This window comes from Eumetopias jubatus, unplaced genomic scaffold, assembly GCF_037043125.1.
Source record: "Eumetopias jubatus isolate StellerSeaLion01/CBP00866 unplaced genomic scaffold, mEumJub1_p1.0 scaffold_7, whole genome shotgun sequence".
NCBI lineage: Eukaryota > Metazoa > Chordata > Mammalia > Carnivora > Otariidae > Eumetopias > Eumetopias jubatus.
In genome coordinates, this window is record NW_028274813.1 from 79,420,001 (window position 1) to 79,432,961 (window position 12,961).

The window sequence follows — 12,961 nt, forward strand, 5'->3', positions numbered from 1 at the left end:
TGGTCTGGAGGAGAGACGGCCCCCTGCCGGTTAACAGGTGGGTCATCCTCTGCAGCCTTTGGTGCTTTCCTTATGCCTCGGTTAGGGTGAAGGAGGACAGGGAGCTTGGGACCAGCCAGAATATAAATACTGCAATGTGGCGCGATTTAGTTAGAAAACTTGGTGATCCTGCCCTCTCTGGGGGCTTAAAAACAGATTTTCACATCAGACACAAACACTTGGGATTCGAGCACAGTTTTACAAGGTTAAACAGACCCCACGGAACATTTGCCTTTTTACTCGAACCAAGGAAAATGTAAACATGGTCAATAGACTCTTGCAATTGTTGTAAATTCTTCTCCAAGAGGCCCCCTGGCCTCCAGGAGTGGAACAACATTTCGGTGTTAGTGGGAAAATTTTGCCAAAGGAAACGGATTTTCTTACATTCTTTAAAACTGAGGCCACAGTTTAAATTTCCACGTTGGATACTCTCGTTACTGACAACAGTCATCACCCCGACGGAAAATAGTGTTTTCCCAGAGACCTTCTTGCGGGACAGCGAAATGCCTCAGTCAACTAAGGCAATCTCAGAGTGGGATGATTAGGAGAGTTCATGGGTATGGCTCGAAAGTACTGCACAATAACTGCCTCAGAGAAACTCAGACACACTGTGAGAGAACCCCACACGTATTTTAGTGGGATGGATGTGAAGCATTTCAAACAAAGGTGATAATCTTTTAATAAAAAATATGCTGGCAATGCAGCACGTCAGGCCCTAATAGAATATTAAGAATAGTTGGAGCAAATGAATGGATACAATGAGTTTAACAGGGGATGCTCTAGGAGTGAAAGCAACGCGAACACCAAGGAATTGTGGGTAACAAGAAAATGAGAGTGTGAGAGTGTGCTAATGATTGATGCAGACAAGCAATGAGTAATACCAGAGCTCACAGTCAAACAAACTGCTTGTGGCACTAATACTCGTGCCCAATTACCAATTCAGAAGGAAAGTAAAAAGCAGTTTCAGGAGAGTCAGGGTGGGAAATCTCCAATTAGCACCAATTAGTGAAGTTGCTTCCTAGAATGGAATTCTGGGGACATTAAAAAAAACAAAAAATCCTCCCAGGATGCCTGATGGAAGCATTTATTTACCAGGCAGTGAAACTCCTAGAGTATAACTTGATGAGGATTTGTGCCTATGGGACATGAATGGAGATACTAGTTGGAACTTGCCTGCTCGATTTGACTGGTCAATCATGGGCTGTACTATTCTTCTTCTGGCATTAATAAACCTGAAACAGAACAGAGAAGCCCAATCATCTAAGGCGGTTTCCGTGCCCCGTGAGCACTTTCGCGTGAACGCTGAGGAGAATACAACATGGTCAAACATCTCCTGAAAATTCTCAATTTTTCAACCCAAAGGCAATTTTCCCTTTCCAGCGTTCAAAAATAGTTGACTGGATCATCTCCATCACCTCCCAACCCACTGGAGGTTGACTTGTGACAAAGACTCAGGGAAGGTGGAGAGGGTTGGGGGGAGAAAAGGGTTCCTTGAGAAAATGTCTATTAATTTGCCATCGTGCTTCTGCTTCTTGAACAAGCTGGAATCTGGTTAAAGTTCACAGGCTGGAGGATTCCCCCCCCTTCCCCTAAACCCCCCATCATAGGGAGATCTAGCTTCCCCTTTGCAGCTGGTCATAAATGGAGACCAGGCTCTGGCCCTGTGCTTTCACAAGGTATTGTTAGGTCAGCAAAGCCATCAATTAGGCTGTCTGAAGTTTTATCACCAACACAGCAGTAATAAGTGCTGGCCAGAAAGACTTCTGCTCTTCGGCAACTCCCGCAGTTTAAGCCTGTAAAGTTAGGGGTCATTTAGAGGTCAGTGCCAGCTGGGGGCGGCCTTTCCAGTCTAGGCTAGGACGCCCAGGGCAGGGATAAGGTAACTGCCAACCATAAACCCAGCCACCTTTCAACCCACTAGAAAGACAGAGCCTCAGGTACACATGGTTGATATTAGAGCCCAAGAAACGTTCTCAAATCAGGTGGTGGCTGAATCACAGGAATGTAAGGAGCAGCAGTTACTTCGTCTAGAAGCCTGGATCTAATTTTGTGGGAAATCCAAAAATAAGTGCCTACTTCGTGTTACTTTAATGTTTAATAATGCCCATCAAATATTCATGTACAAACAGAGTAAGATGATAAGAAATCTCCTTTATTTCTCCAAATTTAATAAAGACAAAACCATTTTCTACCATTTACAAGTTACCCTTGTCCCTGTGCATTTCATGATGCACATTGCCCGCACATTGGAGCTGATGTACAGGATTCACTTGGCTGTGCATTTTGGCGGGGCGACACGCGGGGGGGGGGGGCAGGATGCCTAGAAGACAGCTAGTGCTTCTTCAAAAATATAAAAATATACCCACTTACAACATTTCCCAGTATTTCTAGTCTCAAATCGTAAGTGCAGGGGGACTTCATGATTAATGAGTCCGCATGGGGCCACAGGCAGGAACTGAAAACCCATTCTTTGAAATTAGCCAGAAAAATTCTAGTGTGTGTTGGCAGCTCTGCGTTCCTAAGAAGCTGAAGTCCCTTCCTAGGAGGACAGCAGCCCACACTTTGGTCCGGCCTCCTGGGAGCACTCTAGTGGGAATACAGTTAGGCCAAAGAATAAGAGCTGCAAGAAAAACCAAAGGAGTCTTTTGCATATGGTGTTTGTTTGCAAAACAATGAACTTCTTTATTACTTAAGCAAGTATATTTCAGTTGTCAAAAAAAATGCTACACCCCCTGGGGGGGGGCGGGGGGGGGGGAGAAGTGACAGGCTGTGAGAGGTGAAAACAAGAGGAGAGTTGAAACTGCACATTTATTCCCACCTGGCACTTAAGCGTCACTGAGGACTATCTGACCAGATCACAAGGCGTTCCAGAAGCATCTCTTAAATCGGAAAAGGAACTTAATTATCTACTCTTTCCCCACTGTTTTTACTGGGAACAAGGAGGACTGACCCGGTGATTTGCACCCCCAGGAACTCTCTTTATCAGCTCAGGTTAAGACCAACTGGGAGGCTCAGGAGAGCCCGGAGAAACCTTTTCTCTCCTCCTTGAAGTTTCTAAGGGAGGACACACATGGCAGAGGTTTCACCTCTTTTTATGTGCTACTAATCCTGGTTTTGTTTTTTCCTATGGGCCAACTCTTTAGGTAAAACGAATTGCTATTTTTTCCCTTTTTAATTTCACCCTTTTACTCTTTTATTATTTACATCTGGAGGTTGTTCCCTTATTTATGTCTTTCTCTCCAGTTCCCCCAAACACTCCCTTCCTCGCAGAGCTGCAAGGCATCATGGTTCTTAGTTCTCAGCAGGAGAACTCCACACTGTCTTCAAACAAATAATTACGGGGAAGGTTAGAGGTTCACTCAAAGGTCATTTCTTTGGATACTCGTCAGAATGTTTACATTAGTAAAAACGGGGGTCCGCTCAAAAGGTTGTTCAATGGGGGACACAAAACAATGCAGGACATTAAAAAAGCATTCTGTGTGCTAGCAGGTCTTTATAGAAGCGCTGAACTTGGAAATGCCACTCCAGTCTTACATTTTCGACTAGTTACCATAGCATGGCCTGGACGTTCACTAGCAGTTATGGCGATGGCCTTTCCGTGCCCAGTTCTACTAAACAAATATGCATAGAAGCCTCTGAAGGTTTTCAACTAGATCCTTTTACAAAGGGTACGGGGAGAGTCTGCTCTTTTGACATGGGTTCCATTCAGCTTCTCTGAATTTTTGTTCTCAAACAATGTTTTTGATCCATAGGGCTATATCTTGCCAGATTCATAATTCTACCATATTCTTTCAAATCACACAGAATTTTTAAAACATATGGGCCCCAATTTTTCAGAAATCTCTTAACTTACAAACTCCTGCCAATTGTCAATGCCCCTGATTTTGGGATATCTTTTGTAAATACTGTAGATGTTATAAAAATGAACAATTAATGAGTTGACTGTGAGTTAACACTAAAAAAAATGAGACTACCCCACCGTACTGATGATCCACAGACCTCTCTTGGAAAACATATCAATGTACATAAAATGGAGCCATTTAATTATAGATTTAAAAAAAAATCAAAGTAGGAGTAACTTTTATTTCTTTAGTATTACTAAAATAAAATTTCCAAATGCAGTCTTTCCCCAAATTACATGACATGAAATTTTTTCCACTTCCTCTGATCTATATTTTAAAATGACCTTATTCAGTGCTCAAGCAGTAAACAGAATATCAAGTTTTGATTCTACTTAAAATTTGAAGAGTCTAAGTTGAAAAATCAACTGATCTTCCATCTTTCAAGGTCCAAGCTCCATTCATATGGAAAAATGCAACTCACTGGTTCAAAGACAAAAGACTTGTCTTAAAAAGACTCAAAAGGTTTTTTGGATATTAAATGGGTCTTACAAAATAACATTTTGATGAGTTAAGTGTAAATGAATCAGACACATATGGATTAAGTTATCCTTGAATTTCACACGGGTTTAAAAAATAAGGGGAAAAGAGGGTCTTGGCAAAAACATTTTGGACTTTGCCAAACCCAAAACATTTGAAAAATTGCTGAAGACATCCAACTAACCAAAATGCAGCAAGCTGCACCCAACTTTAATGAAAACCCCCACAAGTTATTTCCAATTCAAAGACTGTTAAGTTTTTCATCTGTATCTGATATTAAAAATTTTTCTAAGTTTTAATGTCATCCCCAGAATGATTTTGAAGTTGAGGATATATAATACACTTCTTTATTGGTATAAACAATTTAACCTGAAATTACAAAGTCTTTTAGAAATTAAATAGCTCTTAAAAACATCCTGAGATTTATAAAACTTGTGTGTAAAATGTGCCATATATGATAAATGCCATAAATAAAATGTGCTAGTAAGCCTAGTGCCTTATCCAGATTTCACTTAGCAAAAATTTTCATTAGCCTCATTGTGACTTTTTTTAAGGGCTACAGATAATTCCATTAGTGACTCCTTAGGGAATGAGTACCCTAAAGTGCACTAGTTCCATTGATTTGTATTGAACACAAAGTTAGTATCCAGGCTCACACAAAGACTCTGGAGAGTATCTACTAAGACTATCTACTTTCTCACTAAATTTTATGAAAATAGAAAATGCATTAGTACGTGCGATTCTTAAAAATTATATACTGACTGTTAGCTTAAAAATAACTCAATTATAGAAATAAATTCAATGACTTTCCAAGAATCATGAGGCCTTTCCGAGTCAACTTAGAGATGAAAAAAAGAATATATTAAAAAGAATAAACCCAAGGGAGCAAAACATCATTGAAGTCCCACCCTGCTGTCTTGCTGGAGAGATAGCTCCTGGAGACCTCCCCACCCCCAAACCCCACCTCAGGCCCCCCAACAGAAGAGCCAAACTTTTCAGCTTTGCATATTTTTCTGCCACTGAAATCTGACCATCGTGGTTTTTCTTTGAAAGGTTTTTCACTCCAAAGCATATTTCAGATTGATAGAAGTAGGCTTAGGTGTCATTGCTGCTTGTTGGTTGATTTCTTTTCTTTCTCCCCCTCCCCGCCCTCCCCGCCCCCCCCCCCCCGCCTTCTTTTTAAATGACTGATAAATCCCTTCTTTCTGGTTCACTAACTTCATGCCACACCTGGTAACCAACTTCTTCAGGCAGCATTCCTTTTGTTAGAAAGTACAGGCCTCTGTGGAGTCACCTGGAAGGCCGCCAGCCCTGAACGCTCTGAGGAGGAACCAGGAATCCCTGCATGGAAGCTTTTCCATGAATTGGTCCGGTCCAGGAAGGGGGTTGAACTGTTGAAGAGGGATCAGATTAACTTGGAAGAGGTGTTAGAGGCCGCTTGGTGACTGGGGACCTGTTGAAAAATGAAAAAGTTCGGCTTCTCCACTTTCCCCAGCCGTGGGACTCCTCAGTGAGGGTGCCCATTCATGAAGCTTGCTACTGGTTGGCCTCAGAAACAAGGAAGCCTCAACCCTGACAAATCAGTTCGCAGGCTTCTTCACTGTTTTTCTTAGTTCACACACACAAGAAGCAAGTTTTTTTTCTCTGTGCTGTGGTTATGGCTAAGAGTGGGATTTTCTCAGTAAGATACATAAAAATGGTTCAATCGGTGAACTAAGCAGGTTTAATGTCTTTGAACATGTACTCAGGCCCATGAATGATGGGGTCACGGTGCCAACGTTAAGTTTTTCATTGATGGCCACACAAGGAGTCTTTTCTCACAGACAACTGTGAACAAAGTAAGGTAAATAAAGGAGATTCATGGGCTGCTCAGAAACACATTCACAGTTCATAATTTCCCTGAGCTACAGATTAATTTATAATTTGAGAGATGCTAGACTTATCTACAACTCCAAAAACACATGAACTAATTACTCATAAATTTGCAGTATGAACACATGCTACTAATCTGGAATCACAAACATTTTATAGCTTTATGAATATGTCCCAAGTAGTGGAAGGCTCATGCCGAACACATGAAAGGCTCTGGACGAAATTATAAGGTAGCTAATACTTTAATGACCTTCTACTATATTTTTTCAATATTCTTTTATCTAATTCTTCCCTAGAGTTACAAGGGCTTACATAGATTCTTTACTAAAATACCCTACCTTGGGCAAACCCTTCGCAAGTATTGTTCCATATTCCAGACTTCTCCATAGAACAAAGTGATGGAGAGCATGGGCTCATATTCCCTGCCCTTCACTTGCTGTGTGACCTTGGGCAAGTCTACTTAAACTTCCAGGCCTCAGTTTGTCCCCTGTCTATAATAGGGCAGTGGTTGAGCCCAGATGTTTTTGAGGATTAAGGGAGATGTCCTATGTAAAATCCTTGGCATAGCACCTGACACATAGTAAGAGCTCATTAAATGTTAGCTTACACTCAAAATGCACCTATCTAAAGTCCCCTCCTAAAGAGCTCTGTTCTCTTAAAGGTAATAATTAAGACTAGGTGGGTGACTATAAAGCAAATCCATGCTGGTTTGAACAGAGGGTGGTGATAATGTGTTTTTACCCTTACAAGTAGCATGTGTCCATGTGGTAGGGTCCAAGACCACAGCTAATTTAAATGTATAATGCCATGGGGGGGATTTTAGACACTGGAGTAGGCATCTGCTAGGGCACAGGGTAGTGGGACGAGCTATTTTGGAATCACACTTTCCAAAATGGTTCTTGACACCCCTGCAGGTCTAAGTGTGTTCCAAAGACCAATGACATCAACATCACCTGGAGTTTGTTAGAACTATAGAAATCTAGTAGTCCCCAGCCTGGCACTACTGAATCTGAATCAGTACTTTAAAGATCTCCAGGTGATCTATGCACATTTAAGTTTGAGAAGTCCTGCTCTAGATCACATAACACAGAAATGATCGAGTGCTCTTCCGAAGAACAGAAACCTGCAAAGATCATTTTAAGCATGAAACTTAGCTATGAAAATGCACGTGTTATTCTCTTAAATTACCTCAGACCTAAACAGTCGTTTGTTGCTCAAGGCAAGTGATCAAAAAATTTATAATAATTTAATTCATTTTTACTCCATCTGTACTTCCTAAAGGAAAAGTTTGGCCAATAACATGTTTTTATGGAAACTGTTCTTCAGGGATGGATAGGAAGAAGATGGTAGAGTTTTCTTTCCTCTTCTTCTTTTTTTTTTACATTTATTTCTTTAGTGTTTGAGGGTTTTGTTTGTTTGTTTGTTTGTTTGTTTCAGAGTACACATGAGCATGTGCAGGTTTGGCATGAGAGGGAGAGAGGGAGGGAGAGAATCTTAAGCAGGCTCCGCACCCAACATGGAGCCACACTCAGTCGGACACTTAACTAACTAAGCCACCCAGGTCCCCCTACTGTTTGAGTTTTAATAATAAGCATAATTATTTTTATAATTAAAAAATTTTTAAAGGTGATCTGGAGAATTTGGCATCTTATCTGAATGAAGTTTCCATGGTCAATAGTAGAGACTGTTCAATAAAAGTATTTGGGAAATGGGCGCCTGGGTGGCTCAGTCGTTAAGCGTCTGCCTTCGGCTCAGGTCATGATCCCAGGGTCCTGGGATCGAGTCCGACATCGGGCTCCCTGCTCAGCGGGAAGCCTGCTTCTCCCTCTCCCACTCCCCCTGCTCGTGTTCCTGCTCTCTCTGTGTCTCTCTGTCAAATAAATAAATAAAATCTTTAAAAAAAAAAAAAAGTATTTGGGAAATTTTCTTTAAGATAGGAAATTATCTTGTATTTCCTTTATAATACCAAGCAACAATAAACACTCTTCCGTAAGTATAACCAGACCTGATAGCATGTAACAAAACATCCCAGCAGGTTATGATTTTGAAGAACTGTTACTCTTACAGAATGCCATCAGATTATACATATGTGGCTATTTATCAGGTACTATAAAAGTGATCCTTCAAAGCTACTTGAAAGCAAGGGAGGGGAAAACATGTACACTTCCTTAGCTATTCATATCTAGGATCTATCCTCTTAAAGATAAAATACTAAGTCAATAGACATAAGTTGTAGTATATTACCTCATCTTGTACATGATTTATGGCAGATGGAAATCAACAAGAAACTGAATTACTTTGGAAATTTTACTACTGGCATTAAAAGTCCAGATCTGTATAGTGACATACCTTACCGGGCTTCTGAAGACAACTTTTTGCAGACACAGAACATCTACAACTTCGTTCAATTCTATCAGCATAAAAAGCAGGAGTCATCATTTTCAAATTACCAATTACCCATTACCTGTTCATCTACCTAAACACGAAAGCCTGACTGGGCTTTGAAAAGTCAACCAGTCACTTGATATCAGTTACATACACTTAAGCCAATTCTCATTATGTTCCTAACCATTTACTAATTCACTCTAAGAGGAGAAGATCTCAACAAATCTAGGATCTTTTTAGCCTTCATGATCACCTTTGATTGAAGTATTAATTCTTTATCCTACTTCTCAGTGGAAACTACCTAAGCATTAACTTGCCAGAAATGCACCAAGCTGTTTAGCAATTATGTATTAGATATGTTTGAGGAGATCAAGGTACACTCACATGCCCTCTGCTATGGATATCTCTCTGATTAGCTTGTCATCTGCTCGGAAGAAGATGTAGGCTGATTCTCCCATACAATCTAGCAGGCCAGCTGTTAGCTGCCTGTCAAGCCCTCAAGTGGACAAGCAGTCCAGGAGCAAAAATGTCACTCCTTTGATCTGGCAAGGAGCAGCTGCTGATTTATAGAGTAGGACTTTGTTCTTCCGTTCTATTTTACTTTCTTTCCTAAGGCAGAACCACAAAATCCAGGAGAAAAAAAAAAGTGCCGTTCCCAGCAACATCAACAAGCTCTGACAACTGCAACAGGGTTTTTCTTGGCCCTAACAAAGCTCTCAGGCATCTCCTTTGACGCTCACCTTTCCCCCTCCGCTCCCCCCCCACCACCATTTTTTGCAATGCGGTAGTTATTGTTTAATTCAGCTTCTGTAAATGGAATGGACTGTGGCCAGCAAGCCTGGGGCATAAACACACCTGTATGAAAGAAGCCTTATTGTAGCAACCATCTACAAGCAAGTTCGCATGAACCACACGTTCCTGAGTTCAGAAAGAATGCTCCATTTTTTCTGACAGTAAATTTTACCCTAAGTGAGTTTCTATTTTTGGAGCCACCAACCTGTGATGACCACATTTGAACTGTTTCCTCTCTAATAGCGTTGCACTCTTTAACTCAAAGAGGAAAAAAGGGTTAGATTTTTTTTTTTAAATCTGTGAGCAAATATATCCATCAAAAATGTTTATCCCTTGTCAATAATATCAATCATTAAAAGCTGAATTAAACATCCAGAAAGCTTTTAGCAAATGCAGTATCAAAGATTCCATAATGTTGATTTCATTACCACTGATTTATACTGACACAGACTTCCTGAGTAACATATAAGGGAAAAAAATCAACAACAAAATCTACATAAGCCATATGCATTTGTCTTGCTAAGAGTTAAGCTGGTTTCATACATATGATCCTATTCTTAATGGATAAATCTGTCAGGTCAGAGATGCCCTGTCAACCAAGTGGAACATGAAACAATGTGGCCTTGAGATAAACTGAGACATCACCAGCCATATGTACAGATGTACACGTATGTGTGCGTGCACACACATACAAGTGACAATAAGCTTTGCCAGAGATTAACACCTGGGTAGGTTTTCTGTGCGACTCTGGAGGAAAGGGTGATAAAGATATATATATATATGAAAGAGTTATGAACTGTAGGATATTTAGCCACATAGGTCACGTAGGTCACAGACAGGAATGTTGTGGGTGGGAATGCTGAAAACAAAGGAGAAAAGAACAGTTGCTAAAAAAAAAAAAATCCTTGCTTCTACTTCGGTCTTGCCACACTCTAGTGTTTGCTCTCTTCTCCCCCTCTCTCACTTTCCAGGGGGAGTAGAGATTTTTCTCAACCTCATTTCTTGTTTTGTCCTATGTTGCCCTTCGGTCAGGCAAAAGTTACTAAGCACCCACCTCCTTGATGTTGACAGAATTGTACTAGTAGATGTTTTCGGTGTGTGTGTGTGTGTGTGTGTGTGTGTGTGTGTGTGTGTGTGTGTGTGTATCCCAGTAAGACACTGGGTTCCAAAGCGGGGACGATAGCAGGTAGGAAGGGAAAGCAAGGTATAGAGAAGCAGAGATCATGTAAGGCCTATTTTCATCCTTTCTCTATCCTATAAAAATTGGAATGAATTTTTTTTAAGGTCCACAGCAATCTGTACATGTGTCACGTAAAAATCTTCTACATTCTATACTTAACAAAACACAGTTTAATGATAAAATACGACAAGGTTGTATGTACTAAGAAATTACATGTAATACATAAATATATAATTATGTGACCTTCTCTCTATATATATTTAAAATTTTGAAAAGGCAGGTCATGCCTTTGAAAATTTTTATTCTTCACACCCACAGAAACAAACTGAAAAGCACAATTTGATAATACCTAATAATTGCAAATCAACACTGTCCACACTTGGTAAGTTAGTGTGAGAGGGTCAATTTTAAAAGTCAGATGGAGGTTAATCACTGAATTCGTGGAGGAGGAAAGCTGAACCAGATGAAAAGAGTAGAGAACACTGGAGAGGAAGGAAATAAGGAAATGGCATGCTTTTTCTAGAAACTAAGGCAGACGAGTGCCCATTTTGTGCAAGGGGATTGAATCCACACTGGCTCCTGGTTTTGGAAAAGCTGACTACAGTTAACAGACAAGCTGGTGTAAGTTCTTTAACCACCTGCCCCCAATTTTATTGAGATATAATTGACCTGTATCACTGTGTAAGTTTCAGGTATAATGTATTGGTTTGATAACCATATATATCACAAAAGGATGACCACTGGGGCATTCGCTAACACCTCCATCGTGTCATGTAGTTACCATTTCTACTTTGTGGTAAGACCATTTAAGGTCTACTCTCTCAGCGACATTCAAGTACACAGTACAGTATTGCTGACCATAGCCACCACACTGTGCATCGGATCTCCAGAACTTATTCATCTTCCAACTGGAAGTCATACCCTTTGACCAACACCTGCCCATTTCTCCCACACTAGTGAACATTCTCGAGTGACCAACTGAATCCCTGAAATTCCTTAATAGTGGAATGATAACACAAAATATGGTGCTTAAGGAGTTATGCTGATGAGAAGGTAGAAGCTGAGAAGGTAGAAAGGTCTAATCCAAGCAGGAGAGGGAGATAAGGTTAACGGAGATTAAGGTGGTAGCAGTGAAAAGGAAGTAGGACAGGTTGCATGGAGGGCTGCTGAGGAATTCAGCAAAAAAGAAATACAAGTAGGAAAGATATTAAGAGCATAAACCCGAGAATGTATCTTTGGTATGGTATGGTGTGCAGTTGATGAAAATTGCAAATGTAGGAGGAATGCCTATTTGTTTTGGTGAGGAGAGGCAAACTCAACTTTCCAAATGTTACCTTTGAGTGGACAGTGGGACTCTCAGGCTGAGAAGCTATGCAGGACACTCAAGACAAAGGACAAAAGAAGAGTGAAGGGTTGGAAAGAAACAATTTTACTTCAAAACCCTCTCGTTTCTTCAAAACTCCAAAACTATATGAGTATTCCAGAGCTGTGTCACCAAGTATAATAAATGGCCTGGCTGCCTCCAAAAACTACTTCCTTTTCATATATCCTCCAGATTTTACAAAGTCTATCTAATAATGGCTGGCCAAGTCAATTGTCAGTAAGAACCGCTGTGGCCGGGGCCTTCTTTCTATGGAGTCTAGTTTGTTTTTTCTTGTACTCCTGAGATAATCTGTGTGACCAGATGTAGAGGCCAATGGTAATAAAACACTGGCCACGCTGTGGGCACAAGTTGTGCTCCACTCTACACCTAACAAGGGTAAGTTTAAGTGATAGAATTTACGAGAGCATTTTGAAAACCTGATATAAGAAAATACACATAGGACACTGTATGTTTTTAAGCAATAGCGTAAGACAATCAAGGGTAGGTTTCCTCTAGGTAGTGACAACTAATTTAGAAGAGAATTGATGGGACAAAGTGTTACATTTAAAAGGGACTCCATTAAGGGTGATGGCTTCCAAATTGTGTCCTCCTCTCAAACCATATTTTTCTTTTTAAATGGCCTTTTAAGGTGAAAAATACAGCACTTCACCCAAACTGGTGTGGAAACAAATGGTTCTCAAGTCCCTATTCTTCATCTGAGGCCAAACCACCCCAACGCCAGCAATCTAAAGCCACTTGGTGTTTGGAGGGAAGGTGCTATGCATGTGAATGTGCCCGTGGCTCTTTCATTTGTCTGTAGGGCTCCTTTTTCTAAAGCAGCAGGGGAAACTTCAGAAGACCAGCTTGTCATGCCAGAAGTATTTGGATGGGCCAGGCTCTTATCCTTCTTTCAGTTCTCCTGCTGGTTTAAAAGAAAGGATGTGGCAGAAG

At 40.7% G+C, this 12,961-nt stretch overlaps 1 protein-coding gene across 16 annotated transcripts in view; it reads right to left on the reverse strand.

Moving 5' to 3' along the window:
* MEIS2 (Meis homeobox 2) overlaps positions 1-12,961 on the reverse strand; it is a 202,021-nt gene that overhangs the window by 3,256 nt on the left and 185,804 nt on the right. For 8 of the 16 annotated variants that reach the window (XM_088025087.1, XM_088025098.1, XM_088025097.1 and 5 more), the window contains one exon: positions 1,209-1,271. In XM_088025087.1, coding sequence (XP_087881213.1) covers positions 1,209-1,271 — 63 coding nt within the window. Of the gene's footprint in view, positions 1-1,131; positions 1,272-12,961 lie in introns of all 16 variants that reach the window. The other 8 variants (XM_028119465.2, XM_028119463.2, XM_088025090.1 and 5 more) reach the window with 2 other exon arrangements.